Below are 27,115 nucleotides of genomic sequence, written 5' to 3' on the forward strand. Positions count from 1 at the left end.
AATTCACTTCAAGCAGTAGACAGATCTGAGAACCTTTTCTCCCCATAAAGTCATTTTTATGATCTCAACAAAATTTTGTTTATAGCTGTCGTAGTCTCAAATTGCTTATGAATAAAACAAAAGTACATCGACTAGTGCTGACTTCATAACAGTTGTTTAAGTTCTGTTATTTTAATAATTATACCTTAAATAATACGCCCGGATATTATACTTAAATATTAATATATATAGAAATATATATGTATGCAAAAGAGAATATTATAATATATATTATATATACTTTTTATTATATGCAACATTTATTTATAGCATTTGTAACCTTTTCTTTTTGTTTATAAGAATAGTGTATTAAATAAAATAAAAAAATAAAACATGTATAAGTAAAAATATACATATATGTTTGATTATATATTAATTTTATACATATAATTTTTTGAAGTTAATTTCTGAAAAATTGATGAAGTTAGAAAGTCAGAAAAATAAAAAATTAAATATTAAACTCATTAAATTATTTCTTTGCAGTTATTATATTGTTCAACAGCTTTTCACAAATAAATTTTATAAACAACCTAAAAATCTTAAATTACCTCCAAATCTGCTCTAACAAACTCCATGATAATTCCATTGTATCCCAATAAAGAGTATTATTAGAAATACAGAGATATTTCATAGTTTTGTTTTGTTTTTTTTTTTTTTTTTTCATCATCGCTTTGGCTGCCGCCTTAGCAGTCGACTGCGCCGCCAACAGCGCCAAAACGCCAACGCCGACGTCGCTGCTAAGACACTTGTCGATATTGATAAGGACTATCTAGGCAGAATGCCAGCGGGCGCGGCTCGGGTGCACTAGCTGCCTGTCAATTGAACATAAAAATGAAAATAAGTAACACAACGATAATAGCTGAAATTTTCGGCGCTGTGTTATCAGCCAAAGACATTGTGTTTAACTTGGACTTTACTCGCTGGAGAAACAGTAAGTATCCATGTTGTTTCCATGACCAACGAGTTGGCTTCTCCTTGTTGAGACCTCGAACGGAGCGGGAAGGGGTGGGTTGAGCAGGGCAGGGGCGGGGCGGGGCTAGACTAAAGTTCAAGACTGACAACATGTGCTAAAACCCAAGCCAGGTCAATGATCACACTGCTCCACGGCGATGATCGCGAAATGGCAAGTGTTTGCCCTTTGTCGAGGGCGAGAGCAATACGTGAGTGACAGCTAGCCATGGAGGTGTGGCCCGCGATAAGCGCTGCAGGTTGACTAACTATCGAAGCCCAATACACATATATACGATGTATCTCTCTGTATGGAATACATTTCGATTGAGATTTTCCTAATCTGAAATTGAAGCGCTTCGAGTCATGCTCAAGACGTCAACGTCGACGTCGACGTCGACGGCAAAGTCAACTTTAGCGGCGACGACGACGTCAGCTGCGACAGCAACGGATCGGACGCTGTCTTCGTAATTGTATTTGTGTTTGTATTTGCGATAGCCGCTTGTGTCGATCGTCGCTGCGACGCTATATACGACTACAGTCACACACACACACATCCAAACATATAGAGAAGTAAACGTTAACTCGCAAGGGTTTTTCAAAAGCAAATTTCAGTTGGTATAAAACACACGAGTCGCGAGGAAGCAGAACCAGAACGCGATTCCATTCCGTTAAAACATCAACAATAACAGAACAAAAATCAAATACGAAATAAAACAAGAAAAGTAGAGTCGCGTTCGTTGTTGAATATTTCACGCCCATAGGTAAATACGAGGCATGACTTATTACTGAAAATTACTGTCAACATTGAAAGCGCGGATTGCGTTTGGGGCTCATTTTTTCTGCTCACTATTCGAAATTAAGCCCGCAAAGTGCAGTTGGCAAATTGTTCCGTGCTCCAAAACTAATTGAAATGCATTTTGAAACACGCAGGCTACCCGGATATCAAATAACCAATACACACACACACACACACACACATTCCACCCCCCCACACACACACACATACTCAATATGGCCAACGTGGACATCAGCGAGGAGGCATTCCATCTGCGCATCGGCTACATGAAGCCGGATACCATGGAGATCGCTCGTGCCGAGCTGCGCGAAACCGACGAGCTGAGAGCAGAGTCACTTCAGAAGCTGCGCGAATTGCTCAAGGCAACGCCAGAGCTCAACTACAAGGACGACGATGCCTTCCTCTTGATCTTCCTGCGTGTCTGCCACTTCTATCCGGAGAGCGCATTGGAGAAGGTGCGTATTCCAATTAATTTTGAGTGAAAGGTGCTCTACAGCTATTTAGCAGTCGGATTTCTTTGGAAATCAGGCATCAATTTGGAATTGAAATTGTGAAAGACTTTAAACTTAATTGAAATGGAACCATTTATAGGCTCATTAGGTTCATAATCAGTGACCATTTCAGTGCTCAAATAGAAATTCCTTATAATTGTCAAATGGTGTGTTCCATAATGAGTTTAAATGTGAAAATAGTTGACAACAAATCTTCTAAGTTTTTGCAATCCTGCCTGCACAGAAGTTGTAAAAATAAGTGATCCAAACAGGATCTGCATATGCTACACATACATACATATGTACATATGCTATGCAAATACACAAATGTGTATGCTCCATATTCCCCGCTAATCTACGTACGATCCTTATCAAATCCATATCCTATGCGAATTATTTGTATGTCACATATATATTATATATAATTCGGAAGTGAATAACACGATATGGGTAGGATTATGATACACGCGCGATCCACACATGGTGCACATATAATCCTCAGCTAAAATATATACGATTTACATTTGATATGCATATGATTCAGTTATGATATGCAAACTACCCATATATAATATAAAGCGACCCACATATACCACAGATTTACTAAGTAAATAGATTACAAATGTTTCTTTACAAATTTCTAATTAAATAAAAATTCTATGAAATTCATACTATAAAACTACTTTAAACACTAATAAATATTCTATAAATACAAAATTAAAATAAACTATGTATTATAATAAGGGTATAACAGAAAATAGAAAAAATGTATAATATATTATTTCCAGCAGTCAAACATAGTTTTTAAAATTAATTTATTAATACCTAAAAAAAAGGCACTGCATTCAATGAAGTCTACACATTCCTTATATGCAGTACACAATCAATCTAGTTCACAAATTGAACTCCAATCCCACCCACGTATCAGTTAATGATTAACAACATCCGATTCGCATCGGCAATCGAGCTTAAAATACATCTAGGGATCGCCTTATCAGTGCTGAGCTAGGCTGGGCTGATATACCTATTGACCCGCCATAAGACAGCTCGGAGTACAGAGCGGGGTCTACAACCTCAGCTCTGTGTAATCTGAGCGAAAAATGAGCTCCTTAGCTGACTCGAAACAAAAATGGAAAAAGAGAATCAAAATCAACTGAAATGAAATAAGAATTGGAGAATACTCTTTTAGGTGTATCAATTTTGAATGACTAAAACCTGAATAGCTAGAAAACTTTTATGGGTAAGCAAGCCTTTAGATGCTATAAAATTATATGGATGCTGATAAGGATTGTTTAATCACAGATATGGAATATGAAAAACTCTTAAACTATTTATTTATACAAATTTTGGATTATGCTCATTTGAAACTGTGTAAAATGAAACTTAGATTCCTTTAAATATTTTGAATTGACAGCTATAGATAGATGAAAGGATGGCTAAATATTTTCTCACATAAAAATTGAATTTAAACTGTGTAATGTAGAGATCTTATTCTGTAGGGATAATATTTTGCACAAACTACTTTAAATAGTGAAATCTCTCTCCAGTGGATGGCTTTACTTATATATCTAAAACTCTTAAATATGAAAAGGGGCAATTTTATTACAGATAAGGATTACATAGCTTTAATTCCCTAAAAATAAAATTAGTTAGATGAGCCATATATCATATCATAACATATATTTCATGTGGCTTCTTCTGTTACACATTTCATGAGCAACTCTTTATACCCTAGTCCTCCCAGTCAAGGAGTTGCTCCACTTGTCGCTAGGCCAGCTAAACTCTTGGAACGTACGTCATCTATGCTGATTCTCGCAGTGATACGCGTTTGAACCCGCTGACACAAGCAGCAAAAAAATGAAACACGAGCGATAAGCAGCTAGCAAGTATTCCTATTTAACATACATGCGTATATATATATATGTATGTATATGTGTTTGTGGTCTAGCATACATACATATATTGCATGCGACGGCTGCTGACCATGACGTGGCGCTAGGCTCTAAGTTCCTTGTAAACCGGCCGACACCCACGCCTTATCAGAGCCATGGTGTTTATGGCCGTTCAATGGTCAATGCGAAAGACGTTTGCTATCGGGCCAGCTTGATTGATTAGACACCTGTTGTTGTTCTTCTTCTTCTTCTTGGTGCAGTTGAAAAACGTTGCTAGCTTCCGCAAGGAGAACAAAGCTCTGGTGCACGGCCTGCAGGTGAAGGATGTGCAGGAGCGCTTCGTCAAGGGCAGCGTCATCAATGTGCTGAAGAACTGCGACCAGAAGGGCCGACGCGTGCTCATCGTCAACTGCGGCAAGCTCTGGGATCCCAATCTGATACCCAGCGATGAGATGTTCCGCATGCTGTACGTGGTGCACATTGCCGCCCAGCTGGAGGAGGAGACACAGGTGCGCGGAGTCGTCTGCATTATGGACTTTGATGGCCTGGCCATGAAGCAGGTGAAGGCGCTGTCGCCCAGCTTCTCCAAGCGTCTGCTCACCTTCATACAGGAGGCCATGCCGCTGCGCATGAAGGAGGTGCACATCGTCAAGCAGCCCTTCATCTTCAACATGGTCTGGACGCTCTTCAAGCCCTTCATCAAGGAGAAGCTGAACAAACGCGTAAGTTGAGCAGTCTCTCTCTCTCTCTCTCGCTTTTACTGATCTTCATTTCTCTAAATTTCAGATGCACTTCCATGGCAGCGACATGAAATCTCTGCACAAGTTCCTCGACCCCTCGGTGCTTCCAGCCAACTACAAGGGCACCCAGCCAGCCATCGACTATGGCGGCCTTGACTGGTTCCCCGCCCTCGAGCAGCAGACCGAATATGTGAACACCTGGAGCGAGATGGGACCCGCCCAGTGGTAGAGCTCTATGAGTCCTTGGGCAGCCAGTCCAAACATTAGTTAATCCTTGTACTTATAAATATGTTCTTGATTAGTTCTTAGCAATTGACAATAAATTAGTTAACATAATGCCAAAACCCCAAGCGATTCCCGACTATCAAATGGGTATCAAAATGGGCTGAAGAATGGTTCTATGTAATGGATCTAGTGTTATCTAGTGTAGAGATAAGGCACATCTGCATTAACCTTAATCTGATGTTAATTTTACAAGCCAGTCGAAGTCCCTATAGAATCAGATTTAGAGCTGGATTACATGAAACAAATTTTACGCACGTTGAAATCATTTATAAAACAATATTTCAACTATACCTACCTAATTAATCTAGAAATATATACGAATCTTATTGGAGCTCATTAATTTTCATAACTAATTTAATCACTCCAAAACAGTTCATAATTTTGATTCATAGATCCAATCAAACAATATCTCTTTGGGCCTGCAGACATGTTTGCATGTCTTGAAATATATAAAAAATAAAATAGATAAGATAGGTTCATGGTGGTTCAGTGCTATTCAGGTTTTCATATCTAGACCATGTCTACAAGGCTTATATCACCTCAATTTATAATAAACCCAAACACAGAGAGAAGGAAAGACAACAGGACGAACGTTGCACAAAACCAATATACTCCATTCATTTTATGAAAGAGCATAAAAATATGCATTCTATGTAAAGTTCTTTTCTCTCTCTTTAATGTATGTAACCGGCAGGAGGAGGCGTGGCAGTTCTAATACTCCTGATCAGGGCAACAAGCTGAGTTGATCTAGCTCCATCTGTCTATAAGTTCCCAGTTGAGAGCGCAGTCGTGGCGTCAACTGCGCAGCTAGCAGAGAGTGTGCTTATGTATGTGTGTGTGTGTGTGTGTGTGTGTTGCGCATGCAGAGAAGAAGCCTAAAGAAGCCTAAGAAGCCCAAAAGATTGAAATTGAAGTTGTCATAGCACTAAAAAGCACTACGTAGTAGACCCCAACATTAAATGGTCAACATAGACAGGTATTTGTCATACATAAATCTAACCCTAGCCCTAACTCTAGATAGTTGCATGTACTAAAATTATTTAACTAAAATTCCATAATATTTAAATATTCAAATATTATAAACTAAATTAAGTTAATGTACAGAAATTTCAAGTAAGAAATTGCACAAATGAAAGATATTAAAAGTCAAAGGAAATGGCAATAAATATGGTCAGAGATGATGAATGTATGTTTATATAGATATGCATTTATGTGTAAATGTATTTGCATATGTATATGTGTGTGTTTGCTTATAGTTTTTGTGACACTCAGTAATGTATGGGCCTATGTCAGCAACTTTAACTGCATCATGAATCAAGTTCAAGACTTTGTCGACTGTAAAGCTGTTCGGATGAGAAAACATAAAGCAAATATACAAATATAAAAGTATGAAAAAGAAAGAGCAGAAATTCTCTAAGACAGAAGTACAAAATATTTAAGGCAAATAAATTATTAACAAAAAATAATATATGTTATATGTTATAAAGATTACAATTATAAAGTAATGAAATATAGATTGAGTAAATTATAATTTGTTAATTACAAAATGCTAAAAGCTCATTCCTAGTTAAGAGAGAACGAAAACAGTTTAAGGAGAATAGAGCTCAGCCTTTAGGCAAAGCATTTAAAGACTATTTCCCATAAGCAAAGACCGAAAATAGAGCACATATTGAATATAATCGTTCGTTTTAAATTGAAGCGTTTTGTTGGTATTTCAGAATAGGAGTCTAAATACATGTGCCTTGTTTATTTAACAGTTTTGGATTTATCAATGCTGTTTAATGATTAACAAAAGATGCAAATAATTATAAAATTAGACCTGTGGGTATGTCTGTTTTAACCGAAATTTACAATGTTTTTAGTGTGTTTGTGTTTGTGTGTGTGTGTGTTTGAGTAAAATCATGTACAGAATATTATTTAGTTAACACTATGTCGATATTACACATGACCGTAATATATATTGTATATATATTCTATAAGCGCTAAAACTTGAGTGGGTACCAATTTGAGGCCAAACACGCCCAGCGCAGGTCGTGGGCAGCAAACCAATTGAAAATTGTACAATACATCAAATATTGTATATTTGTATCTAATATGAACAACAGTGAACAACAGAGAACTATCCCTCGAACTCTGTGGGGTAGGATTACATCGTAAGCTGTTGCGTTTTTTACACTATCATTGCAGCCGGATCCTCCACGAAATCTCTGAAATGTTTGAGCCAAACGGCGGCTACGGCGCCATCGACCACTCTGTGATCGGCGCTCAGCGTGACGGTTAGCATGTTCACTTCCTTGAAACTGGAAAAGAAAGCCACCAAATTAGCAACTGATCAATAAGCAAATCATTCTCAAATAACGTACCCCTTGTCGCTGTCCGGATCCAATACAAGCTGTTTCGTTGTTGTGCCAATGGCTAAGATGCAGGATTGAGGAGGGTTGATGACGGCACAGAATTGATTAACACCTGCAAATACAAAATATATTATAATATATAGGCTTTAGTATTATATTTCATCCACATCCTTACCAAACATGCCCAAATTGGACACGGAAATGGTGCCACCCTGGAATTCATGCGGCTGCAGCTTGTTGTCACGTGCCTTGCCTGCCAGTTCCTTGACATTCTTCGAGATTTCCAACACTCCCTTGCGGTCAGCGCCAAAGATGATGGGCGTGATGAGTCCCTTGTCGGTAGACACTGCGACAGATACATCCACATCGTCGTATTGCCGGATGAACGTGTCCATCCAAGCCGAGTTCGCTTCAGGCACCTTGCGACAGGCGGTCGCCACGGCCTTGATTATCAAATCGTTGACGGAGACGCGTGCGCCCTCCTTCTCGTACTTCTTGTTTATGTGTGCGCGGAACTTCATCAACTGAAAATGAGATAAATAATATTAAAAAATATTCATTTCAAACTAAATTGAATGAGAATGAGAATATCTTAGCCAACTCTATATATCGCTCACCTTGTCCACCTGGCAATGAACGGTTACGTAGTAGTGAGGCAGATTCTGCTTGGACTCCAGCAGTCGCTTGGCAATCACTGAGCGCATCGTCGTCAATGGGATGTCCTTGAAACGCGCATCGGACTTGGGGGCTGGTTTGGGTGCGGGCTTTGGTGGCGGTGCGGCTGCAAGATCACCAGATTTAAGTGAGCCATGGACGCCGGTACCTTTGCCTGTACAAAAGGTCTGGATTAGTAACGGAACAGAACAGCACGAGCAGAGATTTGGATTGTGTGTTAGTGGAGCATGGGTCATGCATGCACACAGCGGGCAAATTGGGATCAGTGGGTACAACCTTGCAGACGGAGCTGTTTTGTTTCCGCCAATTTCTTGGCCATGGGGCTAGCGTAGACACGACCGCCGCTTGGTGCTGCAGCCGGCGCGGGGGCTGCTGCTGGTGCCGCTGCTGGTGGTGGTGCTGGTGCGGCAGCTGGGGCTGGTGCTGCTGGAGCTGGAGCTGGAGCTGCTGCTGCTGGTGGTGGTGGTGGTGGTGGGGGTGCTGGTGCGGCAGCTGCAGGCGCAGCGGGGCCACCACTGTCAACGAAATCCTTGAAAGCAGCAATGCTGCCCTCATCGGGCACAATAATGCACACTAGTTTGCCAACTGGCACATCCTTTGTCCCACCAGGCACCAGAATCTTGGCCAGATAGCCCTCTTCGGGCGTCTCGAAACCCATGGTAGCTTTATCTGTTTCAATTTCGCATAGCAGATCACCTGGATGAATGTAAAATTAAATAAACATAAATCATACCATCAATAATATACCAAACATATTGGTAAACTGTTCGACATACCCTCGTTCAGCTTGTCGCCTTCTTTCTTTTCCCAGCCCACTATCGAGCCGCGATCCATGGTTGGTGACAGTGCTGGCAGCGGAACACGTATATGATCCGGCAGATCGGCGTAAGCGCGTGCAAAGTTGTAGCTCCATGTCGGCAGTAGACGGCTTCGACTGAGGATCGGTTTTCTATGCAGTGACCTGCGGTGAGGACAGATTCGGGTTACTTCGCTTGAATCGATTGACAGCTGGCAGTCAGCTGATTGCTGTTATCGATAGCGCAGAGGCACACGAAATGTAAACAATTGCTTGCTGTTGGCAAATGCTAATCAGAAATGTTTGAGCATTTACCGTAAATGCTTATCAACGGCGATTAGCTTGGGTCATCATCATGCGGCGCTCATTTGAGTGTCACGCACTGGATGTACAGATGCACGCGCGCGCACACACACATACAGAAATTGGCAATTGGCACCCGCCGCCCCTCACAGCCCGCCCACTGGGCTGCATATGCAATATTACACAACAGGCTTTCTAACCTCAACCAGCATTTGAAGCAGCCTTTTACCTGATTGGCAGTTGAAGGCCAGCAGTGCTCAAGGCCCGGGCTCCATAGTTCGAGGCACACCGCACCGGTCGAGCTCGGAGTAAGATGAAGCGCAAAGCGCCCAATTCGTTTCGTGTTGCAGCGATAGTGCGAAGCATTCTCCTTATTGGATTTGGACCGACGTTTTAGATTTTCGCTTCAACTTCAACGCGAAACTACTTATTGGCTACTAACGTATTGAATCGAGCAGTATGCTATAGGTTCTAATAATTTAGAGGAAAGAAACAAGTCGAATTTATAGTCGAAAATTTTTAACGCAAAACCACCAGCCGACCTTATTCAACGCCACTAGGTCACAACTTGCTATGACGACTCTGTTTTAGATTTTGTACGCAGCCCTGCTGTCTGATTAACATTGATTGTTTACTCTTATCAGAAATTCTCTGCCCATTTTACAGAAGTCTGTTACAGAATTCCTAACAAATGTCTGACTCCACAACATATTTGCTCCTCATGACTGTAGTCGACATCGACTAACAAATTGACAAGAAGCATTTGTGGTATACATTATCTACATGTATTCAATATGTATATTTGTAGTTTCTAAGAAACTATCAACTATTACCTTATTTAATTTCGAACACCATAAAATTTATTTTGCAAATGAAAAAAAAAAAACATGAATATGCATCTGCTTATCGATAAGTCTGAGATTACAGTGGAAAATTTGTTTTTCAATAAGCGCACTTAACAGAACCTCTTTCCAGTTAACAGTTGTTTATACTATTTGTTGTAAAATGCTTATAACAATTCACTTGTGAATTCGATATCAATTCTTATATATACACAAACAAAAACAAAGAAACGAAACAATATTTCCATACCGCAACGTTGCCACCTGTCCCGCCAGCAGGTAGCTAAATCATATGATTGGAGAAAAACAAGTTGCAAGTTTTGTTTTAATTATTTATTTAGAAAGTTACATTTTTAGACATAATATTCTAGAGATTTCACGAGTCGAAACAGTAACTGCAAATCACCGCATATTGAGTGTACTTCAACATGTGCCGGGTTTCCACTGACACCAGAGCACCTGATGAAGTACAATAGACATGGGGGAGACACAAGTAGCTTGCCATCTGGCGTAGAATGCTGGAATTGCTAGCAAAGCGTTGAATGCGTCTAGCCACCACGCGCGCTACTTCAGGTACCTGACTGTGAGATAACCAAACCAGCCCCGGTCACTGATTAGCGCGCACGGTAAAAGACGAACGGGCGCAGCAAGTTAGGGGAGAGCTGCCGGACCAAGATAAGCCAAGCCAACAGATGTTGCCAACTGGTTCGGAGTAACTGCTGCCGCTGCTGCTGTTGCTGCTACTCCTAAAGCCACGCAGGAAACGACCTTGCGCGCTGTGTCCATGTCGAGCTTTAAGGTTAACGATCTCTCTGTACGTGTGGCTGTTCGTGCGACGACGCCGATGACTTCATTCCAAACTCACACGCACATAAACGAGTACATGTATATGAATATACAAAAGTATATACATATATGCACATATATACATACGTATAGCCTATTATGTGTAAGCTTTTTGAGCTGAAGCTTTGTCGCGCCGCAGACATCGCTTTAACCTCGCCAATTCTTATGGCAGCCTGTGAGAAACTTGCTGCTTGACGCAGATTTATGCAATAACAATACGAAATTAGTCATATGTTTTTTTCTTCATTGCACACCTCGTTCTGCCTGACCATACGTACGCAAGTACACACACATCGATACGTGCTAATGGCTACATAGTCCACTCCAGCGAATCGGATGTGACGTCATCAGTGGCCAAATGCGAAAGTAAAATGCTTTTTTTTCGCTTGCAGCAACAGTTAGTCGCTGTCATATTCGCAGCCAGGGGCCGACCCTTGATATTCTATATTTGAAACGCTGTAAAGAAAAAGCCAAAGCTGAAAAGAAAAATCCGATATAGAGAGAGAAACGACAAAAAAGAACCGGCGTTTCGCCGCTCTCGCGCTCTCTATCTGTTACTAAGCGCAGCAACGGTACGTGCGTGATCACCGACACTCTCGCACACGCGCACATACGGCCTGGCAAGTTTTGTGGCGCAGCCGAGGCACACACGTGCCCCACTACATTCGCGAATTCTCTCGTACATATGCATGTATATGCACTAACACACGCTAACAGCTAACTGCAGAGACAGAGGGCATAAAATCGAATTTGCAAACGCGTTCAAAGTATTTCGCCTCTTTCTCTTGTTTGTCCTCTCTCGCTCTTTCTCTCACTCTCTGCGTCTTGTCTTTCGCACACCGTTCGCCAGAAAGGAATTAAATGAATTGCTAGCAGCTACACTTTTGTATTTTACAACAGCTCATAAACTTTAAGCCTCTCGCGCAGATTGTGGTATAATGAACTTGGACTTGCTGCCGCTCAGGTCTCTGTATATGTATGCGTGTGCCCGTGCCTGTTCGAGTGTGTATGTGCGTGATGTGTCACGGCGGCTGCTGTTGCCGCTGCTGCTGCGATCGCGAGCAACTTTTGACTGCCGCGCGTTGTGAATAATTGCAAATTTTGTTCGAATGTCGTTTTGTCGTGCCCAGCCGAGCATGTGTTAGTGTGTGAGGCATTTAATTGTATATGTATATGTACATATGTATAAAGCAATGGCGACGACGTCGAGGCTGCCATGTGTATGTACATGTATGTGCCATGCTATATACATACGTATGCATGTATATAATGAACAGCAGGCTAGCAGACATGACTGCTTTATATGCCAATATGTACATGCATATACATATTTATATAAATGTGTTTGTGTGCTTTGCTTGGGTGGGGCATTCCTAACCTCAAATAGTAACAATGCGCCGACGACTGCCGAGTGCAGTAGTCTATTTGTCTGTGTGTGGGTGCCGCCTCTCTCACTCTCCGCCTCTCTATTCCACTGCCTTTCTTCATGTGCAAGCACATGCTTTTCAACTGAGCACGCCCTTAACCCTGAGTTGGAGTTTGCCATCAAATATTTTGCAAATCCGATCAGACACACTTACGCACACACACGCATACAAAATTAAATAATTTGGCTGTATGCGTAACGTCGTCGTGGGTCTGGGCAACATTTTTGTCTAAAATTAATATTTGGGCGACAAAAATTTCTGCGGCTGTTGTTTCTGTGTTGGTGTAGCTTTGTCTCTTGTTATGCGTGCGTGTTGTGTAGGCAAACGAAATTTGGAAATATGTAAAATCTACAATGTGTGTAGAATCATGTGGTCGCTTCAAACAATTTTGCAGCTATTTGCGTCACTCTTTCGTTGCTGCTGTCGGCGAGAATTGTAGAGAATTGCTTCGTCTCTCTCTCTCTCTCCGAAAATTTGTTGTGTGGTTTGTTGTTGTTGCTGCTGCCGCTGACTGCTGGTGCCTTGTGATATCAAAACGCTAAAAATAAACCCAACCTCAACTACAAATTTTGTTCAAGTCTTCTTTTATAACGAGCATTTGGTCGCTTTTGACCTGCGTTAATTCTGTTCTCAACTGGCAGAAAACCCCAGAAGCAATTACGCGTCGATGACGCTGTCACCCGCCCGCCAATCGGCCAATCCACTCAAGCATTGAATTTCACAATATGTTCTATGTCCGTTTTTTCTCCATTGCTCTTTTTTTAACTGGTCTTATATTTCGTTCACAGTAAACTTCCGTTGCACTTGGCTTAAGTTTATTTGGCCGCCTGGCTGGCTGAGCTTTTTTTTCTTTCTTTTCTTTGTTGTTTTAATTATTGTTCACACACACGCGCGCTGCAAAGTTTAACTTCAATTTCTTTTCGTTGTTCATCGCTCATTGCACACACTCGCATAAGCACAAGCACAGACCCACTCACACAATTACACACACATAGCGAGAGGAGAGACACAATCGGCCACTTGATGTGCAAATGGCCGACTGTGTGGCCGCCTAGAAGCGCTCTGGCCTTTTATTTTATTTGGTTCTGATTTTGACTGTGCCTTTTGCTTTTTGCTACTTGCTACTATTTTGCCAGCTCTCTGTCGATTGAGCGAAAGTAAAGCGAAGCGAACCGCGCACGCCGGCTGTTGGTGATCAAATGCTCAATGTTGCTGCTTAATCAAAAGCCGAATGCGCGAATTTTATTTCGCATTGCCACAAAGTCGACGTCGCTGCCGGCTGTCGCAGTCACTGCCTCTGCCAGCGTCGTCAGCTGGCTGAGTGTGCATGTGTATGTGTGTGTCTGCAACGAACACTAACGCACACACACATTAGCAGAAGCAAAAGCAGCAACAGCAGCCGTATGTGTTGCCGTTTCTTTCGCTTCCTGCTTCCTACACCGCGCTTTCCGCTCACTAATGCATACGCACACACACGAGCATATATTGCATATATGTACGTTTTGCCCAGTTCTCACTCACGGGTTCCTTTGTTATAAAAGTGGCAGGCACCACCAGCCAACAGACTGCAACAAAAAACACGCACAGTGGGCATAACTAAGATATTATCCCTTCACTTTACAGAAAGATATATATATACATATACATATTAACATGCATCTGTGCTGTAATTAATTGTAATTGATATACATATGCACATTTACTATTTTATAAAACATGTGTGGCACTCATTTCCAAGAGACCTATGTATGTACCTCCATTTAAAAACAGCTGTTAAATATAAATAGTGAAAGAAAACAGCTGTATTACAATGCAGTTTTTAATTGTCATTATTAAACTGTTTTTACTCGTTGAAAGCAGAATATACATACATATTATAATATGTACAAGTGTTGTATGGTGGGCTTATTAAGCAAGTCGTTATTTGCATTTCACGAATTGAGCAATTCGCTAATAAGTTAATCTATATGCATACAGCCACATTCTATCGGGCTCTTCAAATAAATCCGAGAGAATTTAATATAAAAGCCATTACTAATATGAACATTTAATTATCCAGATTTTGCTGGACGAAAAATATTAATATATATCCTTATATTAAAGATCTGACTATAAGTGAAAAACGTTCACGTTTTCTTTATATTTGCTACTCGTATATCGTATACATACGTATGGCTAAAACAATTAATGGTGTGCTTATCTTTAATCAAATATATATATTAACTAATCCCTATACTCAATTTAATGAAGGGTTGCTTTAGCTTTAATTGAAAAGCTTTTACTGTTTGTCAATGATGCGAGTACCACTGTGCGACGGATTGATGTCTGCGTCTGGCAGGGCGGAATTGTCGTTGCTTGGCTGACTGCCTGCTTGCCGCGCTGCTGGCGTCGCTGTTGATGTTGCTGCTGCTGCTGCGACTGCATATGCTTTTTAGCCATAAACGTGGCGTGCAGTCGCTGTCGTAGTCCCTGAGCGCTCCCTTGGCTTGTGCAGTTTTTGTGTCTCTTCAGCCCCTGTTCGCTGTTTGCTGCTCTCTGCTCGCTACCTGTCTGACGCTTTGTTTCTCTGTGCTTTGGTATTGGTGTTTGCCACTGTCTGCGCGCGTGTACGTGTGAGTGTGTCTGTGGCGTTGCCTCACTCACTACCCGAGGAGTGTCTGGGCGGCAATGTCAATGCGCCGCTGCTGTTGCTGTTGCAGTCGTCGTCGCTTGTGCCTCTGCCTCTGCCTCACAGTGTGCACTTTTTGCGATGCGCTGTTGCTACACAGACCGCCCCAGCCCCAGCCCCGCCCTGCCCGACAACAACTGCCATGTAAACGCGTTGGCTTTTCTTGCCCGCTTCCATGATTCATCTTGGGGCCCCTGAAGTGATGAGCTCAGTGGTGAACAATAAAAAACGAAGTAGAAAAGAAAAAAAAAATTATAAATCTCAAGACGGCGGCGGCTGGTTTCTTTGCTGCTCAACAACGAGTACATACACATATACATACATACATATATACATATATATTTTAGTCAGAATCAGAATTGGTATTGTGTGGAATTTGTAGTTTGATTACTATGTATGTATCTGCAATTATTAATTAGCTACCAACAAATACTTGAGGCCTTAAGCAATATACACAAATTATAATGAATCTCTATGGAAATACAGATTTACGAAGAGTCCGCCAAGCACACCTGGGCGTGCTTCCAACCACGTGGTTAAGGGGAGGCGCTCGGCTGTGCCGGTATAAAGGGCTGCCAGCGCAGACAGGAGTCGTCGATTTTGGGAAACGTACCCCGGCGCTTCACTCGCTCCTCATACTCATCCAGCACATCCTAGAAATTTAATTAAATTATATTAATAACTCAGTGTGTGATCAAAACTCAGCTAAGCTCACCTGTTTTTTGAGCACTATATGCTTGCCCTTCCAGTACTTCATCATGCCCAGCGCCTGGAGTGTGCTCACAATATCATACGAATAGATGGCCATTTCCTGTAAAGTCAAAGATCCCAATTATTGTTGTATATTATATATCTCGGTTAATGAATCATTCCGTGTTCACCTGAGAGACGTCTTTGATGCATATCGTATTGCCAGAACGATTGCACAGATAGTCCAACAGCACATCCTTCCAATAAGAGCGATATGATATGAGACCCAGGTCCGAGAGCGGCTTCTCCGGCGAACCAATTTTGCCTTCGACGCGGGTTAGCAGATAGCCTGGTAAAAGCACATTAAACATATGCCCATAAGTATGCTATAGATAGAACTAGCTTTCAAGTTCCGGCGCATTATTTATGGTGACCAACTTTGCCCCGCCCACAACGCCCTTACAGCGCGTACCCAACTCAGCGTTGTGTGTTGCGTCTAGACAGGATTCCACAAAGTGTGCGTCCCAAGTGGGTGGCGGGGAGCAACGAGCAAGCGAACGAAGCAACGAAAATATAACAACAACAATAACAACGTCGAGGCGGCGACGGCGGTTGCCGGCCCGGCCACATGAATGACGAGCGGCGGGCATTTAAACAGCGTTCTGGCGTACATTCAACCCAAAAGCTCAACCCCCAAAGCTCGTCGACGTTGTCGTCGTCGTCTGGCAGCAACAATTCTCGAGTCTAGATAACAACAACAGCAACAATGAGTGCAGCAAGTAAATCAACGAGGACGAACCCAACGTGCCCTCACAACACAAAACCCACTGAGGCAGGCTCGGGTAAAAAAGCCAACGGCACAGACATACAATACATACACACGAACACATGTACACTAGCTATACACTCACACATACACGCAGACGCTAGACGCACTCAATAGCAGACACAACTGCAACTGGTTGAGTTATAGCGGGGGAACACGGGAATAAAAGAAAACAGCGTGCGAAAGCTTCGGCTCAGCTTCAGTTGCTGTTATTGTTTTGCATTGCTCTTCCGTACAATGGAAGAGAACATGTGTGTGTGTAACGTATATTTCGGACAGCCCTAAGTTTGCGTACGCGAATGATCTTTGCACTCACAGCTGTGCGATGATTTTGCATATCACTATCGATATGCGTACCGCTGTTGGCCCCACAGCTGTTTATCGATAGAATTAAATAAACAAAACTTATTTATGTCAGCTCTAATTTGTTTTTACAGTAAACAAACATGACGCACTGCTCCGTACTAAATTGCAATTCTACAAGCGAAACGAAGAGTAAACTAATTCGTTTCTTCGAATTACCGATGAACAACAAATTAGCAAAGAAATGGCTGGATTTTTGTGGCGATCCAAATCTGAAATATCGCAAGGGCACATATGTTTGCTCGGAGCATTTTAAGCCGGAAGATATTGGTAAATAACACTAGGAAACAATTGCTCATTATATAACTAACTGATATCACTTTTCCCAAAGGCATGCGCCGGTTAAAGTCAAATGCAGTCCCGTGCATTAATAGTGGGATAACAAAGAAGCACTTGAAGAGAAGCACAAAACAGTCAAAACCCAAGAGCATAGAGGTCGATCATGTTGCTAGTTTAAATGGCAAAAGCGAAACATCTGACTTGGAGAGCAATGACGATACAGAAGAAACGGAAATTAAAGAACCCAACATATTTGATGAATTGCTGGATACAGAAAGCTCTGAAGCTGTAATTGACGAGCTAAGTAATCAAGTGTAAGTTTATTTTCCAATCAGAAATCCATTACTTGAACTAATTCAGTTCACGGCTCGAACTTTGTGAACTTGGAAATAATCGACTCAGATATGTTATAAACTAATTCTCTTATTAATTACAGAAAGGACTTACGTATGGAAAATCTTCGCTTGAAAGTCAACATGCAATTGGCGCAGAAAAAGTACAAAGCCGAAATTAATAAACTAACTAAAGAACTTCGAGAGGCTAATTCGCACATATTAATTCTGGAGATGCAACACGAATATATGATGAAATGAACAAACTGCAGCTGTAACCCGTTGAAAAAAAAGTGATAGTAAGAAATAGAAATAAGAAATAGTGAAAGACAACTATATTATGTTTGTTGTCTATTCTCAATATGCCCATAACTTGCTTATACATTGACTATGCAAGCGAAAATCATTGTGCCACAAATATTAACTTTAATCACTCATTTACTTATCAAAACAAAATCTTATGGAAAAGCCAAGAACTTTGTTTGATAACATGGCTAAGCCTTTTGACCTTATTTAAGAATTATGATTACTCTAAGCAAAATCAAAACCAAAAATAATTTTGACTTTGTTATCAAGTTAAGACTTAAATACTTATTCAGTAAGATTAAATATTTGTAATATTTTTTGTATTGAACTTTTGTCTTTCTAATTTCTAGACTGAGCAATCGACACATAATTATTTTTGCTCGTTTGAAAAGCTCTGCGTTCCACTGTTCGTAAGGCTCTGAGCTCTGCTCTACCCACATGGACACGCAGTTGCTTTTGGGCTAGCGTTTTGATTTCTTTGCGTCTGTCGGCGCTCTCTCTCTCTGTCTCTCTCTCTCATTCTCTTTGACGCTCTTGGTCCTGTCTGTGCTCTTATACATGTATGTGTGTGTTACTGAGTGTGAGGGGCAACGTCGAGACGACTTTATCGATCCATGGCTGATTCGCATTCGTCGGCCGAACTGCGCAATGTTGCCTACCCACAGGCGCATGCAGTTGCTTCGACTAGAGAGCAGACTTGCAGCTGATGAACGGCAACAACAACCACAGCAGTACCAAACGTTACGCACTTGCAAAAACAATTAACAACTTAAGAATTTTAGTCAATTAGCATTGCACTAATAATTGTTCCTTCTGCTGCTGTTGCTGCTGCTGCTGCTGCTGTTGTTGTTGTTTGTGCAATTAGCAAAAAAGCTCGTTTACCGGGTATCCGATACTCGACTACTCGACTAGTTGACTAGCCGCAGCCGCTTGCTCGACTCGCAGCACGCAGAGGACGACGCCCTTTCATTGTGACCTGCGCTGACCTTTGTTGTCTGCCGCCAATTGCTGCTGCAGCTGTTGTTGTTGTTGCTGCTGTTGCTGCTGCTGCTGCGTCGCTGTCTGCAAAAGTTTTGGTATATTTATTTTGTTTTTGTTTGAATTTTATTTTTATGCGCGAGCTTTAAACGCCCGCTGGAAATTTTGGGGCTGAAACTTTTGCAACGTCGCTTTGTGGTTGGGCTTGATTTCATTAATTAATACATTAGCCTGCAGATAAGGGCGAGCGTAGTCCGTCACTCTCTTGCTCTCCCTGTCTCTCTCTCTCTCTCTCTCTCTCTCTCTCTCTCTCAGTCTGCCCATTTGCATATTGCGTGCATGCAGTTATTACACCTGGCCATATTATGTACTTGATACAGATATATGTAAATATATATTTATGTATTCATACACATATACATATATACATATGGCCATCTCGCTCGGTCGCCTGGCCGCTTGCTAATGAGCCAGACACGTCCGCCGCTTGGACAGGCGGTCCAGACACTTAACGCTGTCCTTAACCCCTGCAGTTCAGTTGGGCCCCTTCTCTTGTCTTGGCCACCTGGACACCTGTCCGCCAACTCAAAAGGGCCGAAACGCCACATATTTTCTGGGTGTTTGTTAATAATGACGAAAACTGTTTGCACTCGCACTACGCTCGCTCATGCTGTCTCGCTCGCGCCGCACTCAACTTTGGCCATTCGCTTGCTTGTGTATGTTTCTGTGTATGTGTGTGAGTGTAAGGTCAATGTCGTTTCGTTCGTTCTGCTACGCTCTGGCCCCCCCGTTCTTTTGACTATCTCTCTCACTCTCACCCGCAGCTTGGTGTGAAACGTGTGTGGACGCCCGCATTGCATGTATCGACTGACTTTATACATAGAGACCGACGTGGACGCCGCTGCCATTCATCCCATCCAAGTCGCGTATGACTCAAGTGCTCGGCCAGAGCGCCTGGAAGGGGTAATTCTTTTTGTTGTTGCAATATAAATATATATATGTATGTATGTATATGTATATATACTTTTCTTGCTGCTGCTGCTGCTGCTGCGCCTGTTTCTTTATTGTCTGGCGCTATCTTTGTCCATTTCAAAGGCGGATTAATTTTAAACAATTTTGGTGGCAACAACGTTAAAAAAATTACTTATACTTGCATATATGTATATGTGTGTGTGTGTGTGTGCATACACACCTGCAAGGCTTGGTCTACGCCTAATTGATGCAGAAATTGCATGCATCGCTCTGCAGCATGAAAAGCTAAGCTCGACTGGAGCCACTGTCTATGGCTGGCATGTCGCTTGACTTCTCTCATGCAATCATGATTAACTATATTGCACTACTAGCCCGCCATATAAGCCAATGAGTCACACGCACACCTCACGTACCACTTAAATCGATAGCCGGCTCATTATGGCAAGCGAAAAATAAATACAAAATGAAAATTTTCAATTTTCTCCTGCCTGGTTCCTAAGCTCTGCTATTCGAGGTTCTAGAAGCTGCAAATATCAATTTGTGCCTTCAAAAAAAAAAATAATAATAATAATAATAAATGATTTGAGACTAGTTAAGAGACTTTCTGATGAGACTGTATTTTAAAGTAGATAAAATTGGGGTAAATTATTAATATAGGTTAAAAGTTCTGCAAGAAATTGTAGTTTGGCTTCGCCAAATGTTTACAGCATAAAGTATAAATAATTTTCCTCGAAATTTAGATAAATTAAAAGAGAATTTAGTGTAAACATACATTTTACATTTAAAAACTGATGAAATATATAATTTTAAAAATTGATGGAACATTTTTAAATACTTTAAAAGTGTCTTAGATTTATTAAATTATTTTGTTTTTGTTTTTTTGTTTTCTTTTTTTTTTTTTTTACCAAAACTTTAAATTGTTTTGTAGAATGGAATTTCGGGATAAGGATCTGATTATAAATCAATTGCTTTAAGGAAAGAAAAAAATTGCCAATAGTAGATACAGAAGTTATTAATGCCCTTGTTTAGTTTTATTAGTTCCAAGGTAGTAGATAGACATATAAAAATCAAGGAACTGAATCACATTTGCACAACTCATTCACAGCCCGAAATTAAGGTAATTCTTAATAGGGATGCTCCCTTAAATCTACTGTCTACCTAACACTACCTGTAACATTTAACTTTTGAGACGATCTGTAGAGAATCACAGCAGTAACTAATGTCATACGAAGTCAATGAGTACATTCAGTTCAAGACAGTACATTCAGTTCTCTAGGCAGACATCCAGGAAGCAAAACGGAGATTGCACAAAGTTAATATAATCGTAAACCTATTAATTCTAAGACGAATATAATGAAATGCTTGCAAGTGAAAAAATCGCCAGATCAGACAACCTAACTGTCTGAATTGTCTATGAAGTAAAAGAGAACGAGGGTAAGACGAAATCGAGGAAACTGATTCAAGCTAAGAAAAGAAAGACGGCCTCCCATATAGAAAAACAAATCAGCCAATAGATTCTACTCGATTCAAGTCTATCAATATTTGCCCAAAGTAGATTGTAAGTGGAAACATATATAATGGAATACTATTCTGATAGTCAGTTTTTTCTTTTATAAAATGTAAGTGTAACTCAGTAGAAAGTAGTAAAGAAGTTTGAAGTCTATGCTATATAGAAAAATACTTAAAACTTCGAGAAACATAATTGCATATACAGAAATACTTTATGAGCTATTTCCTGCGAATATAACGCCTTTACGCCTTGAGGTTACTCGGCTTCAGTTAATAGAATTATGTTAATTGCTGCATAATACCTGCCCCTATTAAAAAATAAATTGATATATGAGTTTGGCACTTACTGAAATCAATGAGCAGTCTGCCGTAGCCCTTGCGCTGATATGGAGGCAGTGTCAGAATGCAGGAGACGTTGTAAAATGAGTTCTTCTCCTGCAGAAATGGAATATGCTGAAAGTAAAAGAAGATAGAAGAATGTTTAATGAAGTGATTAAATTTAAGATAAATTAAAAGCAAAAGACTTAAAAACCTTTTATCTGCTCAACTTCTACATCATAATAAACAATAACAGATCATTTATTAAAGTTTTGAATTAATTGTTAATTCAATAGATAGAAATTTGCTTGAGGCTGCCTCCCACAGAGCGGAAAGTCAATCAGCCAGACATATGTATGTATGTACAGATGGAGCTGTCCCTGGATAGGACTGGGGGCTCAGACAGTTTTGGTTGGGGGCACTCTGTCATTTGATGCTTCTAGCTTTTTCGGGAGTTCAATGACCAGGCGTCGCAGAAATTGAATCGATGCTCTGCAGCGTGCAATGCGTAAATATACACAGACACAGATGCAGACACGCACACGGCGTATATAGTACATATGTGTTTGGGTATATAGCTAGTACTATGTGTATATAAGCGTCAGGGGCAAATGCGCTAATGGAGAGCGGGCGAGACGACAAAGAGATCCAAACCAAGTTTTCCACGGATGCTGGCAGAGCGAGGGGGGCCGAGTGTGGGGAGGCTGCCAAAAAATAACGGCTGGGTGTGAACTCCAAAAGGCAACAATTCGCAATTCGCAATTCGCATTTCGGAAATACATTTATGTACTTTGCATTTTTACTCTTTGTTTGCCGCGTCGTCTGCCATGATGTCTGGGAACGCACATACGCGCGTCCCGGCCGGGCCAGGAGCTGGGCTTTTTGGCCAACACCCCAACCAGTTGGAGCAGGCGCACGACTCTCGGCGCAGCGACCGTCGAGGTGCACGACCTCAATCGTGCACGCCCCAGCCGCGGCAGCATCCCTGGCTGGTTCAACTGCCTGCCCCAATCCGTCATGTCTGGCTGCTGTCTGGTGGCATAGTTGCGCAGTATGATGCCGCATGGTGGCAGGGCCAAGGTACTCCACACACACAGACAGACAAAGCATTGCCAAAATTTAAGCAACTGCGAGTGTGAGCCATGTAAACTAGAAGCACCCGAATTGTGAGTAGTGTGTAACCAGCTGCTGCTGCTGCTGCCTCGGTTGCCTCGGCTGCATCTATGGGCTTTGGGATGAATGGAATACAGAATACAACACCAACTACGCTCGGTACCAGGACTGGGCTCTGGGTCTGGGATTGTGTGCCTGCGCAGCAGCCCGGCGCGACATGCGCAATTTGTAACACAAACCCAGTCTCTGGCAGCGCCCAAAAAACTTGTATGCAACTGCAGATGGCGGCAGGAGCAGGAGCAGGAGCAGGAGGCGGAGGACGAAGGAGACGGAGACGGAGAGAGGGCGCTGTGGAGGCATCTTGCAGCTGCAGAGCTCGGCTAGACGCCATGTTCAGGGGGAGGTCAAGAAACCGTGCGCACATGGCAGACAATATACTTTGTGTTTATGCTTTTTTTTTCTCTTCTTCTGCTTCTCTGCATGGCTGTTATTTTTTTGTAGTTTTCCTGGGGAAATCTCCACACACCGCACTGACACGCCCCTTGGCTGGTGTCAGCTTATTTACCCCAGCCCCAGCGCGGTTGACAAAGCAATTTTTGGGTATGGTCAAGAATGCCGCCTGTCTGGGCATATAGCAGCAGCGGCAGCGGCAGCGGCAGCAGCAGAGTCTATCCATCTCCCATGTATTACATGGATTCTGGATGGGATTCGGGATGCTGTATACTCAGCGGTTCTGGGCTGGGCCCAGCTCAGCTCAGCTCGGCTCTGTCTGCAGACATAAAAGAATCATAAAACTGTGAAATGGTATTATTCAATTTGATTGCAAGTAACAAACTAAAGTTTATACGTAAATTCCACAAAGGGAACTTAGTAGGGTATGATTTTAAGAGGGGGCCCAATAGATTATAAAGATTATAATATAATATTTAATATAGTATTTACTTTAACGACAAATAAAAAATTTGTAAACATTTATTTTACGCAAAATTTCTGTCAGTTTTCAATGATATAGGGGAAGCCCTGAGTACTCCATTATATTGCTGCCTATTGACCGTTCTAGCATTATAATGCACTATTTTGCACACATTAGTGTGTTTAGTTTTTGTTTCAAGTGCAAATAAATTGAATAGTAATTCAATTTTTAATTTAGCTTCTATTAAAACTGCAAATTACGTACCTAAAAGCCTTCAAAAGAGAATTCAGAGAAAGAGAAAAATAAGAGAGCCATACTATCTATTGATATGAAACTTAAAACTATTCTTTGGGCGTGGCTGATTTAGGACTAATGTACATTCAACTTGCCGAAATCAACGATTTCTACCATCCTCAAGAATAAAGACAAGCTTGAGGTCATGTGAACGCCTCAAAGAGAGTATCAAAACTGTCTTCGCAACGATCCCCTATTCCAATAATTATGTTGAAAGATTAAAGTTTTTTCTGTCCGTAAGAAGCGTACAACAAGTTGAATGACAAGGGAATGTCGAATGTTATGATTAAACGGTTGTTCCAGCATATCATATAAACATAGTACGAGCTAGGCAGATATAATATGTATACATGCTATACAGAACAAGAAATTGATATTGCAGTTGATCCACATTTATAAAGAATTACTGTTGACAGTATATGGGAAAACATATGTCTAAATGGAGCACAGATATGGAGGAGATGAAATAGAGAAGTGGAAGAGAGACATAGCAAAGAGACTTTTGTTAAAGGTGTGGAACAGAGACAAAGACCAAGGATATGGAAGAGAGACATGGTACGAGATCTAATATAAAGCCAATTAAAATGCCAACGTTAGTTAAGCAGACATAACTGGGCTTTAGCATAAGATTCAATGAATTTTAAATTGTAAATTGAATAAACTTATATATCCAACAATTCCTCAACTAATCCACGTCATGCCAATAGCTCACCTTGCTGAAGTAGCCCACAATGTGACATCCATCGACGTCGGCCAGTGTCATGATGTAGAAGAGGAACGGCTCCACGTCATAGTAGAGTGTCTTGTGGTCGAGGAAGAACTTGGCCAGCAGACACAGGTGTTGGCAGTATTGCTTATACCGTTTGCCATCCACCTGCCACACCTGGAGTTTGCCCTTGCGATAGATCTCGTCGCCGGGCGGATGACGCCAGACGCATTTCTGGGCGTGTCGCTTGATGCCCGTCTCGGATTTCTGATAGCGGAGGCAGAACTCACAGATGTACATCTTGGGCAGGCGGGCGGCGTCATCCGGATAGGGCGACTGATACCACACCTTCATTTTGTATTTGCCCATGCTGATGTATCTGCAAGGAAACTGATTAAATATAAACTTGAGGCAGGGTAAACTAGAACGCACTTGATGCCCTTGCCAACGGGCAGATCTTTGAGCTCGTCCTCGATGCGCTCGGAGGCCAGGGCCTGGGCCTCGCGAAACAGCTGCAAATCGTAGTCGGGCACCAGGCCAGCGAGATTCGGTTCACGATCTTCGTCCGTGCAGTCTTTGTCTATCTTCACCTGGAAGCAGGAAAAGCTTTATTGAATGAACTGTACATTGGGCATTGATATATTCACCTTGTCGTTCAAGAACGAGTTGCTTATGGGCCGGAAGTTGGCGCGTGATTCGCGTATTTTGGCCAGGAACTCACGCTGCTCGGGCGTCAGGGACTTGAGATTGCTGTTCTGATTGCCCGGCGCGCTCACAATGTTGATGGGCATCTTGAGGCGCTGCTCGTTGCGCAGCTTGCGTTCGTTGGCGCGCTCCTTGCACTCCGAGGCGGACATGTTGTGGAAGATGGGGCAGGCTTCGGGCAGGAAGTGGCGATCCAAGTTGCCGCTCAAATGGCCAGACGAGTCACAGCCCTCGATGGGGCACTTCTTCTCCAGTTGAATGGCCGGCGAAACGGGTCGCGACTTCATTGAGTTCATCTCTTTCTTCACCTTGCATTTGCTGTTGAGCCCTATGTGGGCGGTGGGCGGCTTTTTGGCCGGACTCTTGGAGAGCACGCGCTGTTTGTCGTCCTCCTTGTCGAGATCCGCATCCGTTTCGCTCTCGCTGCCCGGCTTCAGCTGCTGCTGCTTGGAGCGGCGCATGCTCAGCGAACGCGTCAGCTTGCGCATGGGATTCGCCTTATCCTTGCGCTCCTCCTCGCTATCGCCGGCTCCAGCAGCAGCGCGCTTGCCCTTGGCATTGGATTTCCCTGTCGCCGGCTGAGAGCTGTACGAGTTGGTCGAGTCCGTGCCCTCCGACTCGCTAATGGAGCTCGTCTCCGAGCCTGAGCCACTATCCGAATCATCGCTGCCATCACTGCTGCGGCTCTTCCCGCGCCTGGCCGTTGCAGCTGCTGCAGCTGTACTTGGTCCATTCTTGTTGTTGCTGTTGCTGGCGCTATTCGTTTTGGCCTGCAGCGCCTTGGCGCGTATTTGCTTGGCTCGCACAGCGGTCGCAGTGCTGGCCAACTTGAGCGGCACTTTGCGCCCGTTTTTCACATCCTTGTGCGAGTCATCCGTGCTCATGGAGGAGGAGCTTAGCGACGGTCGCTTGTTGTCCCCGTTGCGCTGCGATTGGGCCGTGGCTTTGGCTGTCTGCGGCGCCTTGCTGTTACCGGCTGGTCCGCTCGCTGCCTGCTTGGCCGGCGCTCCAGTTGACGGTTTGCGGCGGGCGGCCGCTGATGCCACGTTGTTGCTCATGGTGCGTGGATTCTTCTTCGCTGGCGGCTCATCGTCGTCGTCGTCATCATCATCGCTGGATAGTGCACCGTTGCGCTGATTGCTGGCCGCCACCACAGAGCGCACCTTGCTGGAGGCAGAGCTCAGAGCGCTGTTATTGCCCGCCGTTTTCGGCTTCTCATTCTCTGCCGGCGTCGCTGCCGCCTTGCGACGCACAGCGGCTGGTTGTGTCTTTGCTGGCTGTGGCTTTTCCTCAGGACCAGCGACGGCCGAACTGCTCGAGTCGGTGTCCGACGAGCTGCCCGTATCGGTGCAACTGGATGAGCCACTCGATGAGCTGCTGCCTGACGTCGAGCTCGAGCTGCTGCCAGATTCCATGTTGATAAACAAAACGTAAATAGAGCTGTTTGATGCTCGCTTGCAATGCGACTCTTCTGCTTTTCTTCACTTGGGTGCAATTCCTTTGCTGTGAGAATGCACTGCACTAAGTTATTATTTTATGCGTTCAATTTCTCAGCATGAATTTGCGAAAATTTGATGTTTGTATTATTTTTGCAGCAAAGTGAACAAATGAGTTATATAGTTCAGCACTGAACTAGTTCGTGGTGGCATTTCGAGCGAACAGCTGTCCCGTTGGCACGAACTGAGAAGGTTACTCAAGTATTATAA

At 42.6% G+C, this 27,115-nt stretch overlaps 4 protein-coding genes and 1 long non-coding RNA gene across 7 annotated transcripts; 3 read left to right on the forward strand and 2 right to left on the reverse strand.

Moving 5' to 3' along the window:
* The first annotated feature begins 1,584 nt into the window (after nucleotides 1-1,584).
* LOC115562248 (alpha-tocopherol transfer protein-like) lies at nucleotides 1,585-5,253 on the forward strand. Its single transcript, XM_030383348.2, has 4 exons — nucleotides 1,585-1,751; nucleotides 1,921-2,241; nucleotides 4,430-4,891; nucleotides 4,956-5,253. Exons 2-4 carry the CDS (start codon nucleotides 2,002-2,004, stop codon nucleotides 5,136-5,138), a joined length of 885 nt encoding a protein of 294 aa, XP_030239208.1. The 5' UTR covers nucleotides 1,585-1,751; nucleotides 1,921-2,001; the 3' UTR covers nucleotides 5,139-5,253.
* A 1,673-nt stretch (nucleotides 5,254-6,926) lies between these two features.
* On the reverse strand, nucleotides 6,927-9,688 carry muc (dihydrolipoamide S-acetyltransferase muc). 3 transcript variants are annotated; one of them, XM_030383340.2, is made up of 7 exons: nucleotides 9,552-9,688; nucleotides 9,000-9,184; nucleotides 8,500-8,919; nucleotides 8,166-8,377; nucleotides 7,724-8,072; nucleotides 7,558-7,660; nucleotides 6,927-7,494 (listed from the first exon to the last, which is right to left on the reverse strand). In XM_030383340.2, exons 1-7 carry the CDS (start codon nucleotides 9,686-9,688, stop codon nucleotides 7,365-7,367), a joined length of 1,536 nt encoding a protein of 511 aa, XP_030239200.2. In that variant the 3' UTR covers nucleotides 6,927-7,364. The 3 variants fall into 3 exon arrangements, with proteins under 3 accessions (XP_030239200.2, XP_030239201.2, XP_089113575.1); XM_030383341.2 differs by lacking the exon at nucleotides 9,552-9,688 and having other exon boundaries at nucleotides 8,166-8,329; nucleotides 9,000-9,172; XM_089257449.1 differs by lacking the exon at nucleotides 9,552-9,688 and having other exon boundaries at nucleotides 9,000-9,172.
* LOC149091768 (uncharacterized) lies at nucleotides 9,046-9,838 on the forward strand. The gene is made up of 2 exons (XR_016196414.1): nucleotides 9,046-9,179; nucleotides 9,544-9,838. It is a non-coding gene; the product is annotated as an uncharacterized LOC149091768 (long non-coding RNA).
* A 5,632-nt stretch (nucleotides 9,839-15,470) lies between these two features.
* On the reverse strand, nucleotides 15,471-27,082 carry chm (lysine acetyltransferase chameau). Its single transcript, XM_030383338.2, has 7 exons — nucleotides 25,352-27,082; nucleotides 25,137-25,294; nucleotides 24,711-25,083; nucleotides 21,708-21,813; nucleotides 15,987-16,144; nucleotides 15,821-15,916; nucleotides 15,471-15,758 (listed from the first exon to the last, which is right to left on the reverse strand). The coding sequence occupies exons 1-7, from the start codon at nucleotides 26,822-26,824 to the stop codon at nucleotides 15,642-15,644; spliced, it is 2,481 nt and encodes an 826-aa protein (XP_030239198.1). The 5' UTR covers nucleotides 26,825-27,082; the 3' UTR covers nucleotides 15,471-15,641.
* On the forward strand, nucleotides 16,703-18,162 carry LOC108649898 (uncharacterized). Its single transcript, XM_018098983.3, has 3 exons — nucleotides 16,703-17,254; nucleotides 17,316-17,577; nucleotides 17,700-18,162. The coding sequence occupies exons 1-3, from the start codon at nucleotides 17,068-17,070 to the stop codon at nucleotides 17,854-17,856; spliced, it is 606 nt and encodes a 201-aa protein (XP_017954472.1). The 5' UTR covers nucleotides 16,703-17,067; the 3' UTR covers nucleotides 17,857-18,162.
* Nucleotides 27,083-27,115: the final 33 nt, after the last annotated feature.

The sequence above is a fragment of the Drosophila navojoa genome, chromosome 3 (genome assembly GCF_054131105.1).
Source record: "Drosophila navojoa isolate 15081-1374.11 chromosome 3, UAZ_NAV_1.0, whole genome shotgun sequence".
NCBI lineage: Eukaryota > Metazoa > Arthropoda > Insecta > Diptera > Drosophilidae > Drosophila > Drosophila navojoa.